The 22,498-nt window shown below is 36.6% G+C and overlaps 1 protein-coding gene across 6 annotated transcripts in view; it reads right to left on the bottom strand.

The window, feature by feature from the left end:
* The window catches only part of Rad51b (RAD51 paralog B), a 564,635-nt gene that overhangs the window by 538,614 nt on the left and 3,523 nt on the right, over positions 1-22,498 (bottom strand). For all 6 annotated transcript variants that reach the window (XM_040274672.2, XM_040274671.2, XM_013357493.4 and 3 more), the window contains exons 3-4: positions 21,198-21,311; positions 10,089-10,205 (exon numbers count right to left, since the gene is read on the bottom strand). In XM_040274672.2, the coding sequence (XP_040130606.1) occupies positions 10,089-10,205; positions 21,198-21,311 (231 nt within the window). The remainder of the gene's footprint in view (positions 1-10,088; positions 10,206-21,197; positions 21,312-22,498) is intronic.

Below are 22,498 nucleotides of genomic sequence, written 5' to 3'. Positions count from 1 at the left end.
AAGCCTCACAGAAATTCTCAGGACATGGGCAAAATGTGCACAAGTCCTCTGCCAGAATATAAAACAATTAGCCTCTAATTCCCCATGAAAACCTTGATCCTCTCTGAAACCTCATCAGCACAATTTTTATTGTCCACATTCTTATCAGCATTCTGATCTTCTGAGCTCCCATCAAAACTCCCGTTAGCTCTGCTTACAACATTCTATGGCTTCTCTAGCCTGCATATTCAAACTTTTCAAAAGTCCTCCCAGAAATCAGTTCCAAAAGTTTCTGAACCATATGGTCAGGTTAGTCACAGCAATATCCCCACTCCTGCTACCACTTTTTGTGTTAGTGGGGTTTGTGTCATGGTGCTCAAAATACCTGACAAAAACAACTTAAAGGGGCATATTTGGGCTCACAGTTTCAGAGGTTCAGTCCATGGTGGGCCGACTCCATTGCTCTGGGCCTAAGATGAAGCAGAACATCATGGTAGAAGTACATGGCAGAGGAAGGCTGCTCAGGCCATGGTAGCAATGAAGCAAAGAGAAAGTACAAGGATCTAGAGACAAGATATATAACCCCCAAGGTTACTCCCCCACTGAATTACAAACTACAGTCTCTCCCCACCTGCCTACAGTCACCACCCAATAATCCATTCAAATCAAATAGATCAATCCACTGATTAGATTACAGCTCTCGTAATGTAGTCATTTACTCTAAAAATTCCTGCATTATCTAACAGAAGCTCTTTGGGGAGACACCTCACATCCAAACCATAATAGTTAAACTGTTGGCAAAATCTACTTCTCTACAGTTATAGGTGTGCAGTCTCTTTCTAGCTGGCATCTAAGGGCCTCTGGCAGGTCCTGAAGGCCACCTAATTCCTTCTCACATAGTCCAGCAAATGGCATCTCAAGTTCTCCCCATGTTTTGAATCTTTTTGTCTTCTTCTTCTTCTCAACCAGAGAAAGCACTGCTTCTGACAATTCTTGTAGTTAGATTTGAATACTCTTCCTATCTAAAAGTCACTGTAGCACATAATATAATCACAGAAGTGACATCTCATCATATTCAAAGGTTCCTGGGATTAGAGCACAACATCACTCAAAGGCCATTTTAGACACTCTGCCTACTATGATGTCTCTGAGAATTAACATTCAGAGGCAATAAATTAAGGTTTTTTAAAAAATCATATGCATATATGTGCATTGATCATATATATATATATATATATATATATATATATATGCATTTTTAGTCTTGGTCTCATGGGATTATACATATATGATAGCCATTCTCTAAGACTGACCCAGTGACCGTCACCTTTTTGTATTCATGACTTTTTATAGTCCCCTCCCACACTGTATCAGGTTTATCCTCAAGTCTAATGGAACACAATAGAAATGATGGTATGTGACTTCCTTGGCTAGGTCTAAGATACACTATCATTTCTATCTTACTCCCTTGGATCATGTTCTATGGGGAAAGTCAGTTGTTATATCATTAAGACACTCAAGCAGTCCTGTGGAGAGATTCACATGACAAAGAAGTGCCAAAAACCAGCTTTCCAGCTATATAAGTGAGCCATCTTGAAAATAGTTTCCTCAGCTCCAGTCAAGTTTTCAGATGACTTCAGCCTTAATGAATATCTTCACTGCAATCCCATGAGAGACCAAGACTACAAACACCTCATTAAGCTATTCCCAAATTCCTGACTCACAGAAACTGTCTGAGATACTACTTATTATTGTTTTAGTCACTAAGCTTTGGGATGACTTGTTAAACAATATATAACAAAAATATATAGATATAAATATATAAATATTAGAGGAATACGATTTTAAAAAAAGAAAAAAATTCTAAAATGAAAGAATTGCAAATACTCATTAATAGAAAAATCAAATAAGTAGAAAAATCAAATTTCTTAAATGTACTATTTTAATAATTAAAAAAATAAATGGAATACAAATGAAAATACTCAAAAATAAATACTGTTCCCTGGAATTGCAATAACATTAAAAGTTCCTTAAAGGGGCTGGGGATGTGGCTCAAGCAGTATCACGCTCACCTGGCATGCGCGGGGTGCTGCATTCAATCCTCAGCACCACATAAAAATAAAATAAAGATGTTGTGTCCACTGAAAACTAAAATAAATAAATAAATAAATTTTTTTAAAAAAAAAAAAGTTCCTTATAAAGCTAGGCTACTCCAGGGTCATGTGGGTAAATGTAGAAGAAGCAACAGGAACCAAACACTATTTTTCACTAGCAATGTGTAAGTGCTAAAAATAAACAAAGAAAAGCAAATGCATTCATTCAACTAACACTTATTAAGTACCTTCCACATGTGCTAATACTATGCATGTAATAAGAAGGAAAAAAGAACATACTCTCTGCACATTTAGAATTTATTCTCTAATGAAGAAGATGTACGTTAAATAATCAAACAATAGTAAAATTGTAACAGTGATCAGTGCTACACAGAAGAGGGACAAGATTAAGCTCTCTGGGAGTGCATGACAATTCTAAATGTCTTTATTTTGACATTAAAATATCTAAAAATATGTAAAACAAAAAGTAATATAACTGATAAAATTCATCAGTTCCAAAATAGAATAGGCTATCTTAACAACCGTATTAGGTCAGGTTGAGAAAAAATAAATAAAAGATAAAACAAACTTAAACAGTCCAAATAAAAGGCTTAATTTAATGGTCATATAAAGACTACCAATTATCAGAGAATAACCATCTTTTTCAAACACACATGGAACATTTACAAAAGTTGATAACATATTTAACCTTTTAAAAGAGTCTCAGGGAACTCTGGTGAATCAATATCATACCAAGTTCTCTGACCAAACTTCAACTAGGTTAATAATCTAACTAAAATTAAGAGATAAATTTAATTAAATAATTTAGAGATATTAAAATTCCAAATAAGTCAAATAAGCAGTCATAATAGAAATTTTAAATATCCTTAGAGCTGAAGGGAAATTAAAACACTACATATCAAAAGAATGCTCATGCTGGGGGGAAAGTTCAGTAGTACAATGCATACCCATAATGCCTGAAACCCTAGGTTTAATCCCCAGCACCAAGAAGCCCTGGGTTTAATACCCAGCACCAAGAAAATAAACAATATATATGGAAACTCAAAGAAGAAAATTAGTGGATTAAATGTCTAATTTAAGAAGTTATAGGCAAAAATAAGAATAACCTGAGGGAAAAAATAGATGGAAGAAAATAATAAGCAAATAACCACAATAAATGAAGTAAAAGGCAAAGGAATTAGAGAGCCAACATACCTCTAACAAGATTGTATTTTAAAGAAAGGGAGAAATAAGACAAAGTAAGTAAGGATATAAATGGAAAGGGGGGAAAAAGGAGGATGAAACCAGACTTAAAAGCTAGGAGTATATAGCATAAAATAACTTTATAATAATAAATTTGAAAACATTTAAAAAATATGGGGGATGCTAAATATATCACTCAGAAAAAACACTCAAGAAGAAAGAAAAAACAGAAAACATATACAGTTCTATGATCATTAGAGGAATTGAATTCATCTTCTTTCTTTTCTTTGCTTGCCCCCCCCAATTTTCCCACAAAGAAAATAATAAGACCAGACAAATTTTCAGGCAAGTTCTACCAAATTTCAGGAAACATATTAATCATGGGCAAACTACTACACAATATAAAAAAGAGAAGCTTCTCTACAGTTCATTCTGCCAAACTAACATATCCTAGATTTTAATTCATAGAAAGACACCACTAGAAAGGAAAATTATAGCTCAAAATCTGTTATAAATATTGATATGAAAAATCTTAAATATTAGCAAACTGAACCCGGTAGTTCATAAAAAAAAGATGATTTAGGGGCTGGGGCTCTAGCTCAGTGGTAAAATGCTTGCCTTGCATGAGTGAGGCACTGGGTTCGATCCTAAGTACCACATAAAAATAAAGATACTGTGTGTTCATCTACAAATAAATATTTTTAAAAAGATGATTGATTCCCAAATGATCTATTCCTAAATGCATAAGTGATTTAATATTAGAAAATCTGCAAACGTTACTTGCTACATTGTTAGGTCAAAATAGAAAAATAGTAATTTCAATTAATACAGAAAAAAACATTTGTTATATGAAACTAAATTAGCACTTTAACTAGGAAAAGAAGAAAACTTCCTTGTTTCTGATCAAAGATATCTACCTATAAAAATCTCTGCAGTAAACATCATGGTTTGATTTTTTAAACTTTTTACTTGGAACTAATCTTAAACTTTCAGAAAAACTGTAGTAAGAATAAGACAGGGTACCCATATCAATTCATTTCTCACATCCATTTATTGTTAAGATTCTGCCCACCTTCATGTGTACATGTGTATGTATATGTGAGAGTATGTGTGTGTGTGCGTGTAACACATGAATATTTTTCTGAACCATTTGAATTAGTTGCACACATCAAAGTAATTTACTAAACACTTCAGTACATATCCTACTAAGGATATTCTCTTGTATAACCATAATATAGTTAACAATTTTAATAAATTTAACATTTATAAAACTTTAATCTGCTGATTTTTATCAGTTGACACTTATTGAGTCCCCTTTCATTCTTTTTTTTAAATATTTATTTTTTTAGTTGTAGTTGGACACGATACCTTTATTTTACTTATTTATATGTGGTACTGAGGATCGAACCCAGGGCCTCACACGTGCTAGGTGAGCACTTTACAGGTGAGCCACAACCCCAGCCCCCCCCCCCCCCCGCTTTCATTCTTATGATAAAATATGACATGAGCATTTCTTTTAAATCAGGAACAAGGTTGCCCATATTTTAAGTTATATTTGCTAACCTATTATATGAACAATCCAGTTAAAATTAAAAGGGGATTTCTTAAAAAATAAAGATTCAGGACCAGGTATGGTAACACACGCCTGTAATCCCAGTGATTCAGGAAACTGAGGTAGACGAATCACCAGTTTAAGGTGAGCCTCAACAATTTAGTGAAACCCTGCTTCAAAATAAAAAAGAGAAAAGGGATTGGATATAGTTCAATGGTAGTGCACCCCTAGGCTCAATCCCTATCATTAAATATATATTTTTCTGAACTCATTTGAATTAGTTGCATACATCAAAGTAATTTACTAAACACTTCAGTATATATCCTAATAATGATACTCTTATTAGGATATGTGTGGGTGGGTGTGTATGTGTGTGTGTGTGTGTGTGTAGGATTAGTGTGTGTGTGTGTGTGTGTGTGTGTATGTATGTATATCTATCTATCTATCTCCATGACAAATGCACCAAGAAAACCATAAGTACACCCATACTTAGGTTGAAACTTGATGTATAAAAGAGATTCCATTATGAATCACTGGAGAATGAAGATTATTCAAAATGGGGTGCTAAAACATCAAAGATTTTAGGGGAAAAAAAACAGATGAATATCTTTATGATCTATCAGGAAGGATAAAACCCCTTAAATAGGACACTGAAAAAATTAATCACAAAGAGAAGATTGATTTATTCAACTACATTAATAATATCTATCTACTTAAAACATAATCAGAAGGGGCCGGGATTGTGGCTCAGCAGCAGAGCACTTGCCTAGCACATGTGAGGCACTGGGTTCAATCCTCAGCACCACACATAAATGAATAAATAAATAAAGGTATTGTGTCAAAAAAAAACATAATCAGAGGTGCTGGGTTGTGGCTCAGTAGTAGAGTACTTACTTAGCATATGTAAGACACTGGGTTCAGTTCTCAGCACCACATATAAATAAATGAATAAAATAAAGGTTCATCAACAACTACAAAAAAATTTAATTAATTAATTAATTAAAATAAACCAAAAACAATTTGTTATGACTCCTATGTAAGTATAAGAAGGTAAAAGAAAACTCTAGGGAATGGTAAAAATTCACAATAGAGTTTTCCTCCAAAAGAAGGCCAAAGACAGGAACAGGAAGGATTCCATGATTCATTTTAATAGTTTTGGTATTTTTCTGATTTTTATATTGGGACTTAACCTAGTAAAAGTTCAAAACTTATCCATGTAAGACATATTTAATTTTGTATATACACAAATACACACACACACACACACACACACACACACACACACACACCTGAACTTTATTTCTTTTTCCCCTTTTCCTTTGGTGTGAGGACAGATTTATTACTACAATACATTACATACTGCATAACAGCAGGCACAGTCCTGATGGTCTTTGGCAAGAAAACACTCTAATATAATGTATATTTTGGTATGAGTAAAGGACAATGATCAAAATAAAGGTTATAACAATAAAAGAATGTAAAGTTAAAATTTACATGAGAACAACTCTAAAGTTAGAAGCACATGATAATGACTCAACATGAAATTAAAACCTTGGCAAACCTATAAACTTGATCTGAACTATGATTACAATGGGATATTTGCAGATACCATCTTAGTAAATGAAAAGTTAACATTTGTTAATCTAAGTTGTTTGAGAAGTAAACAAACTCTTAAAAAATCGACAAAAAAATTTATCAGAAGAAAGTATGCACTAAAAAGTAAAATGTATAAAATCCATTTTAAATATTATTATTTGTTCCATAAAAATAGAAAGAAAGGGTACATATATAAATGTTAGGAATCTGCCACGTGTAACCAGTAGGAAAACAAAGTTAACAAAAGTTCATTTTCAATGGCACATTGACCACAATTATTTTAAAACTACAGTTAAAAAAAAAAAAAACCCTACTGAAATGTAGGCAATACATTTCAATTCACCCTTAGATCCAACACAGTTCATGATGAAAAGAGAAAAAAATTATTACCTGACTTGATTTCAAAAGACAACACCTACTAAACTCACACATTATTGCATTAACAAAACCACATCATTTTAAAGAATTCAGTTTCTTTTTGTTTCGTTTTGTTTTTGCCATTTCTTGGGTTTGGTTTGATAGCATAGACTGAACTCATTGGTGCTTTACCACCGAGCTACATCCCCAGTACTTTTTATTTATTTTTATTTTGAGACAAGATCATGTTAAGTTGATGGAAGTCTCATTAAATTGCTGAGGTACACAGGCCCAGTTTAAAACTTTTTTCCAAGAATAAAAGTTAGAAATACATAATCAGAGATCTACTTTTAATATAAGCCACTGATAAACACTATGTATTTATAACTATGTATTTATAACTTGTATTTATAACTTTCAGTACATTTCTTTCAAGTTGCATATTTTCTGGACCACTCTATACAAACTTCTTTGCATCAATTTTCATATTACCTATTTTTATGGGATTACACGCCATGAGGAATTTTCCACAGAACTTTGACACTATTTTTACAATCACAGGATTTTGATCCAGTGTGCATTCACACATTTGGGCTAAATGAAGACTTCTGCACATTTCTTCAAATCACAGATTCTCTCCATACTATGCTCTTTTACATATCTGAATTGAACCAAGATCATCAGAGCTGTTCCCACATGCTTTATACTCATATTAGTTACCTCCACTGTAGATCTCATGAATACTCTGGAAAGGTCTTATGATAATGAAGTTTTCCCATATTCTGTCTTTTGGATTAATTGCCAAGTGTAAGTACTTTCATGTTGGTAAAAGGAAATGAATTGACTGAAAGCTTTCCCATATTGTTTAAACAATGTTTCCAGGTGAACTCTTTCACATCTCTGATGGAAACTGTGTCAATTGAAACATTCTCCACATTGCTTACCAACCTGGGGTTTCTCTCCAGAATGAGTTATTGTATGTAAAGGGAACTAGATGACCTAAAGGCTTTGCCAGGGGCTGGGATTGTGGCTCAGTGGTAGAGCGCTCCCCTAGCACAGGTGGGACCCAGGTTCCATCCTCAGCACCACATAAAAATAAAATGTATTGTGTTGTGTCCATCTACACCAAAAAATAAATATTAAAAAAATAAATAAATAAATAAATAAAGGCTTTACCACAATGGTTATATGTGTAGGTCTTCTTTCCAGTGTTGAGTTTTTTCATGCTTTCTCAAGGAACCAGGATCACAAAAGGTTTTCCCACATTATTTATATACATAAAGATTCTTCACAGTGTGAATTCTTTCTTGAGTTTGATTGTATCCAGAACTATTAAAAGCTTTCCCACATTGTGAACTTACACAATGTTTCTCTTAAATGTGAGTTCTTTCATGTATTTTAAGAGAATTGGAAGAGCACACATCTTTTTCATATTGTTCATATACACAGGGTACCTACACCATGATTCCTTTCATGACACTGAAAGGAACAAAAATGAGTGAAAGCTTTCCCACATTGTTTACATCTATAGTTTCTCTCCACTGTGAGCCTGCTCAGGTGCTTGCAAGTGACTCCAAAAACAACAGGCTTTCCCACATTTCTTACGTACCTAGGATTTCTCTCAGCTGTGAGTTCTTTCATGTATTTGATGAGAACAGAAAGGACTAAAGATTTTCCCACATTGCTTACCTTCATAGGGCTTCTCTCCATTTTGAATTATGTTCATGCCCTCAAAAATGATTTGAAGCTGAGGCTTTCCCACACTGCTTACATACACAGGGTTTCTCTCCATTAAGAATTCATCCATGTGTTTGAAAATGACTTAAAGTGGTTTCTCTCCATTGTGAATTCATTCATGTGTTTGAAAGTGACTTAAAGTAGTTTCTCTCCATTATGAATTCATTCATGTTTGAAAGTGACTTAAAGTAGAGAAGGCTTTCCCACATTGCTTATATCCATAGGGTTTCTCTCTAGTGTGACAGTTTTTCATATATTTAAAGGGGAACAGGAAGAACGGCTTTCTCACATTGCCAATACATAGCGCTTCTCTACACTGAGTTCATTCATGACTTCAAAAGTGATTTGAAGTAGAGAAAGACTTCCCACATTGTTGTGTCCACCGAAAACTAGAAAATAAATATTGAAAAATTCTCTCTCTCTCTCTCTCTCTCTCTCTCTCTCTCTCTCTCAAAAAGAAAAGAAAAGAACTGATGCTATTAAAATGTCCTCAACTTCATAATATTTCTCTTAAAGAATAGGGCCTAATTTTACTTTCCCTGAATATGGGCTGGACTTAAAGATTCACTTCTAATGAAAGAATAAAACAGAAGTAGTGGTGTGTAACATCCAAAGTTATACCACTAAAGGTACCAACACTTATATTTTGCATTCTTTGGACTACTCTCCCTGGGGGAATTCAGTCATCATGTCATAAGGAGACTGTGGAGAGGCTACAAGGGGAAGAACTAGAGTCTTCTACCAAAAACCAACACCAGCCAGCCAAGCATGTAAGTGAGGCCCCTAAGAAACAAATCCTCCTGCCCAAAACAAGCCTCATATGACTACATCCCTTGGCAAGATACCAAAGAGCTAAGCCATTTCCAAAGAAACTGAAAAGCAAATAAGTGTTTACTGTTTTAAGCTACTTGGTTTTAGGATAATTTGTCATGCGTATCAATTAATATAATAACCTATCACTTCCTAGAACTAAGTTTTATTTGCAACAGGAAGTAAAAATAACTCATTTGAGCTTAGTGTTATTTGCTAACATGTTAATAAAATTTCAGGTTTTCCTTTCTAATATGCTAAGTAGTGATTCTTTTTTAATTTCCTCAAATTGTTGCATAATACTATTTCAGAGTATTCTTCACTTTCTAAGTTGATTCACAGAAACAGAAACCTAAACAGATTTTAGTCAGCAATGATATTTTTTAAAACCTTTGTTTGTTGAGCAACTACACCAGGTACTAAATGGAGAACTATACCTTTAATTCAGATTAATGTTCATAAAATTACTTATTTACGTACTGGAGGTTAAACACAGGGCTGCTTTACTACTGAGCTACATCCCTAGCCCTCTTTTTTTTTTTTTTTTTTTTTTTTAGTTTTGAGAAATGGTCTCTCTAAACTTAGAAGGCTGGCCTTGAATTTGTGATTTTGTGATCCTCTTTCCTTAGCCTCCCAAGTAGCTGGGATTGGAAGCATTCAACTATGCCCAGCTGAAATTATTTATATATTTTAACTAAACTTGTTCCTCATGGTTCTGAAGATTATAAATCAATAGAAGGTATATAAAGCTTTTACTTTACCTCTGTGAGGGATCCACAAGGCACACCACCATGTAGGGCTTCATCCAAAGCAGAAAGGGTAGTAGATAAGAATGCTGGTGAGAGATCTGTAGACCTTTGTGTCTTTATCCCATAAGCCTGAACAACAATCAAAAAAATGATTAAATTCTTTTCAGCCTCCATATCTACTCAAAAATATAAGTCAACTCCTAACTTCTTAACTTTAGAAACTAAAACCAAATCCATCTTTTTCCCCTTTATTATTTATTTGTTCAAGTAATTACTCCATGCCAGAGACTGTGCTAGATTATGGGGATGCGATTTTACAGAGGGATTATGAATTTGGAACTAGAAATGGGCAATTGCAATACAATTATTAAGAGACAGTGTATTAGGGAAAAGGGAGACATAACAATAAAACTAATCTGGACCTTTTAATCTACAAAGGTTTCACTGAAGTGCTATATGACTGAGCTGAAATCTAATATATTTTGTTTTATTTCTCTATTAGATGAGCAAAAGAAATGTGAATGTTTCTGGCAAACAGGATGTACAAAATTCAAGCAATAAAGATTGGAAATGGAAACAAAAGAAATCTAAAAAAAAATTTTAAAAGTTCATTTAGCTGAAAGAGTGAGGCTGAGAGCAGCAAGTGATGAGGCTGGAGAAGGAACTGGACTTAACCACTAAGAGCTCTGTAGAAGTTTGGAGTTCATGCTGAGAGCAACCAGGAACATCATGACCAAGTTATCATTTCAAACTCAAGTTGTTTTGTGAAGAACAGCTAAAGGGAGGTTCCTAGGCTAAGAAATATCCATATCAAATCCCTGGAACCGGTCTGTGAATGTTACTTTATTGGAAAAAAGGCCTCTGTAAATGTGATTTACTTAAAGACTTCATGATGAGAAGATAATACTGAATGATCTGGGTAGACCCTAAATGCCATCACAAGTATCCTTATGAGAGAGGAAGAGAGAAATTCGATATATAGAGGAAAAAGCAATGTAAAGATGGACCAGACAAGGAGTAGCCACAAGCCAATAATGCCAACACTCCTTGGAGGCTGGAAGAGGCAAGGAATCGATCTTCCTAGAGCATCAGGAGAGATAGCAGCTCTGTCTGTAACTTTGGCCTCCAGAACTATGAGAGAATAACTTCCTTTTGTTTGACATCAACAGCCTAAGGTAATTTTTGTTAGAGCCACCACTAAGAAAATAATACATCAAATTATCACTTTGAAAAGATACACAGGTTGGTTTAAAAGAATAGCTTGAAGGTGGCTAATACTGGAAGTTGGAAGATCTGTCAGAAAGATAGTTGCAACCATTGGAAAGAAAAATAATGGTGGCTCAAGGAGGGTATTAGCAATGGGGATAAAAAATTGTGGGTACTAGTAAATCTATGTAAAATAAACTATACAGTATGTCTGAAGGGTTTTTTCCTTTTATATAATAAAATTCTGAAATTCTTCTTTTTTCATTTTCAAAACACCAAAAATGAGTATATTTTAAAAAGTGAGTCTATTTAACCATACTAAGTTCACAATAGAATAAATGGGTGAATAGAATAATTCATGTTATGACATGTTTAATGAACTGCAACAGAGAAAGTTGGACAAAGGGAGGCAGAGAAACTTTATCTTGTAAAAATTACAATCAGAGGCTCCATAATCATCTGGCATCTGCTCAATGTTCTATCTATAGTTAGAAATGTACATGATAGAAACTCTAGTGATTCAGATTCATCCTTTAAGGTCATGGTCAACTGTAGCCATAATGTAATACTTGTGCTGAGTTGTTCTCTGTAATAACTAGTCATCTGCATAGTCTTCTTTGTATGTGCATGGCAATGGTTCAAATTATGGATCATTAGTGAGCTTTAAAGCCATTTAATGCTTCTGCCCCCATTTCTCAATTTCAATCATTACACAATTGGTTGTACATAGGATCCACTTGACATACAGACAGTCCACCTCTGACTGCAGTAAGTCCAGTCTGGCTGTAACGGAAAAGGTGATAAGCCCCGTATCAACCTGGATATGGTATGGTGGGCCCTGCTATGTGTTTTATTGGAAGAATATGCTCTTTCCTTCAGTTCATTAGGATCTTTCTTTTCTTTCTTTTTAGGTTTTTTTTTTTAAGTTTTTATTTTTTTATTTTTTTTATTGTTGGTCGTTCAAAACATTACATCTTTCTTGATATATCATATTTCACAGTTTGATTCAAATGGGTTATGAACTCCCATTTTTACCCCGTATACAGATTACTGAATCACATCAGTTACATCAATTACATTTCCATTGATTTACATACTGCCATTCTAGTGTCTGATGAATTCTGCTCTCTATCCTATCCTCTACTATCCCCCTCCCCTCCCCTCCCCTCCCCTCTTCTCTCTCAACCCCCTCTACTGTAAAACATTTCTTCCACTTGTATTATTCTTCCCTTACCCCTCACTTCCTCTTGTATGTAATTTTGTATAACCCTGAGGATCACCTTCCCTTCCCATGCAATTTCCCTTCTCTCTCCCTTTCCCTCCCCCCTCTCATCCCTATTTAATGTTAATCTTCTTCTCCTGTTCTTCGTCCCTACTCTGTCCTTAATTACTCCCCTTATATCAAAGAAGTCATTTGGCATTTGTTTTTTAAGGATTGACTAGCTTCACTTAGCATAATCTGCTCTAATGCCATCCATTTCCCTCCAAATTCTATGATTTTGTCATTTCTTAATGCAGAATAATACTCCATTGTGTATAAATGCAACATTTTTTTTTATCCATTCGTCTATTGAAGGGCATCTAGGTTGGTTCCACAATCTTGCTATCGTGAATTGTGCTGCTATGAACATCGATGTAGCAGTGTCCCTGTAGCATGCTCTTGTTAGGTCTTTAGAGAATAGACCGAGAAGGGGAATAGCTGGGTCAAATGGTGGTTCCATTCCCAGCTTTCCAAGAAATCTCCATACTGCTTTCCAAATTGGCCTCACCAATTTGCAGTCCCACCAACAATGAACCAGTGTACCCTTTTCCCCACATCCTCACCAGCACTTGTTGTTGTTTGACTTCATAGTGGCTGCCAATCTTACTGGAGTGAGATGGTATCTTAGGGTGGTTTTGATTTGCATTTCTCTGACTGCTAGCGATGTTGAGCATTTTTTCATGTACTTATTGATTGATTATATGTCCTCCTCTGAGAAGTGTCTGTTCAGGTCCTTGGCCCATTTGTTGATTGGGTTATTTGTTGTCTTTTTGTCTAATTTTTTGAGTTCTTTGTATACTCTGGATATTAGGGCTCTATCTGAAGTGTGAGGAGTAAAAATTTGTTCCCAGGATGTACGCTCCCTATTTACCTCTCTTATTGTTTCTTTTGCTGAGAAAAAACTTTTTAGTTTGAGTAAGTCCCATTTGTTAATTCTAGTTGTTAACTCTTGCGCTATGGGTGTCCTATTGAGGAATTTGGAGCCCAACCCCAGAGTATGTAGATCGGAGCCAACTTTTTCTTCTATCAGACGCCGTGTCTCTGATTTGATATCAAGCTCCTTGATCCATTTTGAGTTAACTTTTGTGCATGGCGAGAGAAAGGGATTCAGTTTCATTTTGATGCATATGGATTTCCAGATTTCCCAGCACCATTTGTTGAAGATGCTATCCTTCCTCCATTGCATGCTTTTAGCCCCTTTATCAAATATAAGATAGTTGTAGTTTTGTGGATTGGTTTCTGTGTCCTCTATTCTGTACCATTGGTCCACCCGCCTGTTTTGGTACCAGTACCATGCTGTTTTTGTTAATATTGCTCTGTAGTATAGTTTGAAGTCTGGTATCGCTACACCGCCTGATTCACACTTCCTGCTTAGCATTGTTTTTGTTATTCTGAGTCTTTTATTATTCCATATGAATTTCATGATTGTTTTATCTATTTCTACAAGAAATACTGTTGGGATTTTGATTGGCATTGCATTGAACTTATAGAGAACTTTTGGTAATATCGCCATTTTGATGATCTTAGTTCGGCCTATCCATGAACAGGGTATATTTTTCCATCTTCTAAGGTCTTCTTCTATATCTTTCTTTAGGGTTCTGTAGTTTTCATTGTATAAGTCTTTCACCTCTTTTGTTAGGTTGATTCCCAAGTATTTTATTTTTTGGGGGGATATTGTGAATGAAGTAGTTGTCCTCATTTCCGTTTCAGAGGATTTGTCGCTGATATACAGGAATGCATTTGATTTATGCGTGTTGATCTTATATCCTGCCACTTTGCTGAATTCATTTATTAGCTCTAATAATTTCTTTGTAGACCCTTTTGGGTCTGCTAGGTAAAGAATCATGTCATCTGCAAATAGTGATAATTTAAGTTCTTCTTTTCCTATTTTTATGCCTTTAATTTCTTTCGTCTGTCTAATTGCTCTGGCCATTGTTTCGAGGACTATATTGAACCGAAGTGGTGAGAGAGGGCATCCCTGTCTTGTACCAGATCATAGAGGAAATGCCTTCAATTTTTCTCCATTCAGAATGATGCTGGCCTGTGGCTTATCATAGATTGCTTTTACAATGTTGAGGTATTATCCTGTTATCCCTAATTTTTCTAGAGTTTTGAACATAAAGGGATGCTGTACTTTGTCAAATGCTTTTTCTGCATCTATCAAGATGATCATATGGTTCTTATTTTTAAGTCTATTGATGTGGTGAATAACATTTATTGATTTCCATATATTGAACCATCCTTGCATCCCAGGGATGAATCCTACTTGATCATGGTGTATGATTTTTTTGATATGTTTTTGAATCCGATTCGCCAGAATTTTATTGAGGATTTTTGCATCTAGGTTCATTAGAGATATTGGTCTGTAGTTTTCTTTCTTTAAAGTGTCTTTGTCTGATTTAGGCATCAGGGTGATGTTGGCCTCGTAGAATGAATTTGGAAGTTCTCCTTCTTTTTCTATTTCCTGAAATAGTTTGAAAAGTATTGGTGTTAGTTCCTCTTTAAAGGTTTTGTAAAACTCTGCTGTATACCCATCCGGTCCTGGGCTTTTCTTAGTTGGTAGTCTTTTGATGGTTTCTTCTATTTCCTCTATTGTTATTGGTCTGTTTAGGTTGTCTATATCCTCCTGACTCAATCTGGGCAGATCATAAGACTTAAGGAATTTATCTATGCCTTCACTATCCTCTATTTTATTGGAGTATAAGTATTCAAACTAATTTCTGATTATCTTCTGTATTTCTGAAGTGTCTGTTGTGATATTGCCTTTTTCATCCCGTATGCTAGTAATTTGGGTTCTCTCTCTTCTTCTCTTCGTTAGCGTGGCTAAGGGTCTGTCGATTTTATTTATTTTTTCAAAGAACCAACTTTTAGTTTTGTCAATTTTTTCATTTGTTTCTTTTGTTTCGATTTCATTAATTTCAGCTCTGATTTTAATTATTTCTTGCTTTCTACTTCTTTTGCTGTTGTTTTGCTCTTCTTTTTCTAGGATTTTGAGATGGAGTATGAGATCGTTTATTTGTTGGTTTTTTCTTTTTTTAAGGAATGAACTCCAAGCAATGAATTTTCCTCTAAGAACTGCTTTCAATGTGTCCCATAGATTCCGATATGTTGTGTCTGTGTTTTCATTTAATTCTAAGAAGTTTTTAATTTCCTCCTAAACCTGATTTGTTTTCCTCTTTGATTACTTTCCCCCCTTTACTGTCCTACCTCCCCCTGTTGGTTTTCAATGTTATTTTCCATTTCCTCTTCCTGTAATGTTTTGCCAAGGATTTTTTGAAGAGATGGTTTTCTAGCTGCAAATTCTTTTTAACTTTTGTTTATCGTGGAAGGTTTTAATTTCATCTTCCATCCTGAAGCTTAATTTCGCTGGATACACGATTCTTGGTTGGAACCCATTTTCTTTCAGTGTTTGAAATATGTTATTCCAGGATCTTCTAGCTTTCAGAGTCTGTGTTGAGAGATCAGCTGTTATCCTGATTGGTTTACCCCTAAATGTAATCTGCTTCCTTTCTCTTGTACCTTTTAAAATTCTCTCCTTATAATGTATGTTGGACATCTTCATTATAATGTGTCTAGGTGTGGATCTCTTATGATTTTGCACATTCGGCATCCTGTAGGCTTCTAGGATTTCGGATTCTGTCTCATTCTTCAAGTCTGGGAAGTTTTCTCGTATTATTTCACTGAATAGATTGTTTATTCCTTTGGTTTGGAGCTCTGTGCCTTCCTGTATCCCAATGACTCTTAAGTTTGGTCTTTTAATGTTATCCCATAATTCCTGGATGTTCTGCTCATGGTTTCTTAGCAGATTTGCTGAGCTGTCTATGTTCTTTTCAAGTTGAAATACTTTGTCTTCATTGTCTGATGTTCTATCTTCTAAGTGATCTACTCTGCTGGTAATATTCTCAATTGAGTTTTTAAGTTGGTTTATTGCTTTCTGCATTTCTAGGATTTCTATTTGTTTGTTCTTTATTACCTCTATCTCCCTGTGAAATTGATCTTTTACTTCCTGGATTTGTTTGTCAATCTGATCTTTCATTGTCTGATTTTGCTGTCTCATGTCTTCCTTGAGACTCCAGTTCATCTGAAGCATATATATCCTGAACTCTTTCTCTAACATTCCCTCTGTTGCAGCTATTACCTCTTCTAAAGTTGTGTTGACCTGCATTGCTTGTGGTCCTTTCTTTCCTTGTCTTTTCATACTGCTCGCGTTTCTTTCTGCTTGGTGAAACTGTTGTGTTTTTAAAATTTTCCCCCTAATTATTTATATTGCTCTTATATAGTTGAAAAATCTCCCTTGCAGGGCGGGTAGTGGCTGTGCTCCTCCTCTAATTGGGGTGATCTGTCTACCGCGCTGGCGGGCCGCTAGGCCTGCTCTGCCGGTCGTTCGCAGGTCTGCCCACCCTGCGGGTGCCGGTGGCGGCTCTGCTCTGCCCCCACTCCAATTGTGGTAACGTGACTACCACCCCCTTGGGTCGTTGGGCCTGATCCGGATGCGGGCAGCTGCTCTGCTCTGCCCCTACTCCAATTGGTGTGACGTGTCTCCCAAGCTGGCAGGCCTCTAGGCCTGTTCCGCTGGTGGGTCTCAGGTCTGAGGTCTGCCTGACTCTGGCAGTATGGGGAGTTGGGGGTCGAGAGTCCTTTGGTCCTTACGGTCACGCCCACGGAGAGATTTTGAAGTTTCCCGGTTGTTCACCAGGTGGGCGGGGCTGTTAGCAGAGCCCGGAGGGCATGGCCATGTGCTGGGCCATGCGAGGACCCTTCTAGCTGAGTCGGGCCGCCGGGGGCCACCTGAAGAGCGAGGCAGCTGCGGCTGCGTGGCTAAGATCCGGGCGAGTGGTGTGGCTGTTCGCAGAGCGAGAGCAGGGCCTCCCGGGAGAGCCGGGATGGCGGGGGCGTCTACCGGTTTGGGCAGCCACTCCGCTCTGGGCCGCCGCCCCTTGCATAAGCTGCTGGTGGCCGCAGAATTGGACCTCTGCGCCCGCAGGGGGGGCCACCTGTAGAGCCGGGCAGTTTCCGCTGCTTGGTTAATAGCCGGGTGGGTATGGCAGCCACTCACGGGCCTCCCGTGAGAACCCGGTTGGCGGGGCCGTCTGCCAGTTCGGGCGGGGCGGGCCACTTGCAAAAGCGGCTGCTGGCTGCAGGACTGGACTTCTGCACCCGCCGCGGGGCTACCTGTAAAGCTGGGTAGCTGCGGTCGCGTGGTTAAGAGCAGGGCGGGTGGGACGGCCACTCGCTGGGCGAGAGCTGGGCCTCCCGTGAGAGCCCGGATGGCGGAGGCCGACTGCCAGTTCGGGTGGGGCGGGCCAAGCCACTCCGGGTGCCGGCCGCTTGCAAAAGCGGCTGCTGGCTGCAGGACTTGACTTCTGCACCCGCCGCGGGGCCGCCTGTAGAGCCAGGTAGCTGTGGCCGCGCGGTTAAGAACCGGGCGGGTGGGGCGGCCGCTCGCAGAGCGAGAGCTGGGCCTCCCGGGAGAGCCGCTTGCAGGAGCGGCTGATGGCTGCGGGACTAGATCTCTGTGCCCACGTGGCCGGTCAAGATCCACTTCTCTGGGACAAACTGTCACTTCCAATAAAACTACCAGTTCACGGCAGCTCTCCTCTTAAGGGAATTTTGCTAGAAGTTCCTCTGTAGGTAGGCTGCAGCTGATCCAATGGGTCTTTCTGATCCCATTAAAGTGGAGACATTGGAATCGCTGCTTCCTCGCCGGCCGCTATGTTGGATTCCTCTTCTCTTTTTAGGTTTTAATCTCTCCTTTTCTTTAAGACTCTCATCTGAGACTAAATATTCACATTCAGCAAAGTTCCTTGCTTTCTTTTCCATCCCCATATCCACACTGCACACTGTTTCCTCTGAGATCCTTTCTTATCTCAGGAATACATCCACAAGAAACTATACAAAGAACTTTGGTGATTTCATTTGTTGGTTTGGATAATTTGAATGTACTCAGAATAATAAATTTTAACACTCCGCAAGGATAATTGTTTTTCAAATTATTTTTTTTAATTCAGGGTCTTGCTTTGTTGCCCAGACCTAGCCTCAAACTCATGATCCTCCTGCCTCAGCCTCCTAGCTGAGATTATAGGCACACACTATCATGCCCAGCTTTAAACAACATCTATTAATTTTCTGGGGCATTAAAATTTTACCTGACTTTCAAGGATGTTTATTTTTCTAATATTTCATCAAAAAGAACTTTTGATGGGACTGGGGCTGAAGCTTAGTGGTAGAGCTCTTGCCTTGCAGGTGTGAGGCCCTGGGTTCAATCATCAGCACCTCATAAAAATGAATAAACAAATAAAGATATTGTATCCATCTACAACTTAAAAAAATTAAAAGAGATTCTGAGAAAATCTTTTTTTTATAACAGTCTCTTTTTTAAAATTTATTTTTAGTTGTAGTTGGATACAATACCTTTATTTTATTTATTTTTATGTGGTGCTGAAGATCGAACCTAGCGTCTCACACGTGCTAGGCAAGCACTCTACCACTAAGCCACAACCCCAGTCCCTGTAACAGTATTTTTTATATTTCAGTTTAGTTTTGCCTTCTCCTGGGCAAAGTGACAAATAGTCACTACCCTAGAATATGCAGCAAATGATGTCAGACCCTCTCAGATAATGCTGATTCAGGAATTAAAGAAAGGAAAAAAATGAGGATGGAACAAGGTAATAAACATTTATTGAACATCTAGCATTGCTGTATTAAGTACTTTACATATATTATTTATTTTAATCCGCACAACCCTACACGTAGATACCCTATATATACACTACACATAAGTATAATTATCTCCAGAATAAGAAATGGAGGGGCTGGGTTGTGGCTCGGTATTACAGCGCTTGCCTGGTATGTGTGAGGCACTGGGTTTGATTCTCAGCACCACATATAAATAAATAAAGGTCCATTAACAACTAAAAGAAAAAAATTTTTTAAAACATGGAAACTGAGAGGTTTGCCAACAATTACTTTAAGAGGGTGTGATAATCAGCTTTTCATCTTTGTAACCAAAATACCTGTTAAGAAAAACTTAATGAAGGAAAGTTTATTTTGACTCCCAGTTTCAGAGATTCAGTCCATGGTTGAATATTCCTAACAGCTCAGACCATGGTCTGACTTCATTGCTTTGGGCCCAAGGTGAAGCAAACCATCTGGCAGAAGGGCAAAGGGGGTAAAGCTACTTACCTCATGGTGGCTGAGAAGCAGAGAGAGAAAGGGGAGGAGTCCCAGAGAAAAGGGATCCTTCTGGGGCACACCACAGTGACCCACCTCCTCCAGCCATATCATACCTGCCTACAATTACCAAGTTAGTCCATTCAATCTGCCTAGGATAGACTGATTAGGTTATAGTTCTCACAATCCAATAATTTCACCTCTGAATATTCCTGCATTAGCACAGAAGCTTTTGGAGAACACCTTATATCCAAACTATTACTGTGCACACAAGAATTGTTACTGGTCTTTTTTTTTTTTTTTCCTTTTCCTAATTAGAGACCATAACATATCTTAGCAATTTAGAATTAAAAAAAAAAAAGTTAAAGAGCCAATAACAAAATTCTGAAATAACTACTATTAACATTGTAGTATATATACATAAAACTCCCCAACATAATGTTCTGCCTGGAAAAAGGCCTAAAAACAAAAGAACCAACTAATCTTGGACTGAAACTTCTGAAACCATGAGCCTAAATGAACCTTTCCTCCTTATATGTTTATGTCAGGTACTTTGTCACAGCCATAGAAAGCTAACAGAGCTGTTCAAAGCAATGAAATCAATGATAAACCAAGACTAGTACCTAATTCTGATTTCTAATTCTGATTCTAATTCTCCTTCTGACTATCCCATCTGTAAGGTCCTTAGGTCACAAGCTAAATGTGAACTAAGGAAAATATCTGTAGTTCAGATAACTTATTGTTTTTAGAAGTTTCAAATGAAACTAACATTCCTGCTTTCCTTCCTTTTTTAGGAAATTGTACCCTACTTTATTGAATGGTTACCAAATTTCAAAATAAGATAATAAATAAGGTAAATAAATTGCAATCCGTACAAATAAACACATCTGCAAACAGAACTGACTTTTAGGCAACTCTTGTTCTGAGAAAACAAGATGTTTCCACTGTGCTCAAAATCTACATTCTGAAAAGCTACAGTTACAAAACAAAAAAGTACATTTTGATGAGGGCTTATTACAAAGAACTTCAGCTTTTCCCAAGAGTAAGGATAACATTTTGGACATTATTTGTTCAGTTAATAAGCAAGTATATGTATTTCATGATATGCAGTAAGTAAAGATGGTAAAAGTTAAGTATGACACAGAAAAAAGGACATTCAAAAATTGAGTATGTTATAATTTAACCACAAAGTCCTCAAACCTTACCCAAATAAATGACAAATAAAGATGACCTTTTGAAATACCACTATTAGCTGCAGAAAAAAGAAAACTTCCTGTTGCTCCCTAATTCCTACATTTAGGAATTGTCTCGTATGATTTTATAAACCTCATAAATTTTTCACATGTATTCTCATTACAGGATTAACATTATGGTAAGATACTTGATACTTCTGAAGTACTCATCTCTACTTTTGCTTCATCCAAAAAAAAATTTTAAATGAGACAAAGAATCATTGCATAATCAAATCAAAAAATAGATGATACCGTTTGCATTTGTGGGGCACAGGCCCTGCTGACCATACGCAGAAGTTCATGGACACCTCGGTAACTCAGGCCAGTTACCTTCATAAGTTCCAGTGGGGAAAGACATAAAAAGTCCTAAAGAGACAAAGAGAATATTTTAAACACAAATGTGAAACAAGGATATTGGAATAAAAGGAAATTTTCAATTGACATTGCCCATATGTAGATAAAAATGTAATTATTTGCAGATCAAAGATTTATGCATTCTTTGTTCTTTGCTGTGCTAGGGATTGAACCTAGGGCCTCACACATGCTAGGCAAATGCTCTACCACTGAACCACACCCCAGCCCTATGCATTTTTTTATTGTATTTTTCCCCTAAACATGCCTTAACTAAAAATATGATGATATAATCTTATATTCTAATTATTAGTTCAATCAGCATATATCAGAAGACATACCAGGCAACATTACATAGCAGTAGTATCCAATTCAGGTTTATATGAACACTGAACTTGTACCAGAAAGAATCTGGGCCTATACCAGAAAGAATCTGGTGCATATTTGTATGCACCCAGAAAGTGTCAGGTTGCAAAGTATTTCTTGGGGTACACTTCAGTGGCAGAGCACTTGCCTAGCATGCATGTGGCCCCAAATTTGATCCTGAGCACTGAAAAAATAAAAGGTATTTATTTCTAATTCAGAGTTTACTCAGATAAAGTATTTGATAATTGAGAGAAAATAGGGCTGAATGTGGAATAAAATGTTAAATTTCATACTTTTTAGAGCATTCTGAAATATGAACAAGAGGATTATTAAATGTATAATGGAAGAACCACAGATGCACTTAACATACCAACTGATTCAAAAAGAATCAAGTATGCTCTGAAATCTATCTTGTTAAGGATAAAATCCTAAAATAAATCCTTAAACTTTTTCTCCCCTCCTGAAAGGAAGTTATTTCATTACAGTGCTTATTAAAAATGCAATATTTGCTCTATGTATTTCTCAGCCTTCATTAATAATAAAATAGTACTAAAAATTAGTTGTAACTATTAATTCCTCTTCCAAGAGAAATTTCCCATGTTGAATACCATCTCCTAATTTGAGTAAAATTTCTTATGTAACTACAAAAAGTAGATAAAAATTTCTGTACAGTCCCAAATAAATGGTATATTTCACCTTACATCCCCTAAAATGCAAAAATATTAAATTTCAGTAAATGAAATTACATTTGGAAATGCAAACTAAGTGGCTTATGGAAAAGCACCATCATTCAACTTTTGGGGGGGGGGATGGGGGGGAGAAGATGGGGGGCAAAC

Source organism: Ictidomys tridecemlineatus, chromosome 5 (assembly GCF_052094955.1).
Source record: "Ictidomys tridecemlineatus isolate mIctTri1 chromosome 5, mIctTri1.hap1, whole genome shotgun sequence".
Classification (NCBI taxonomy): Eukaryota; Metazoa; Chordata; class Mammalia; order Rodentia; family Sciuridae; genus Ictidomys; species Ictidomys tridecemlineatus.
Note: the sequence above shows the minus strand (reverse complement) of the source record. Positions and strands in the feature narration are given on the sequence as shown.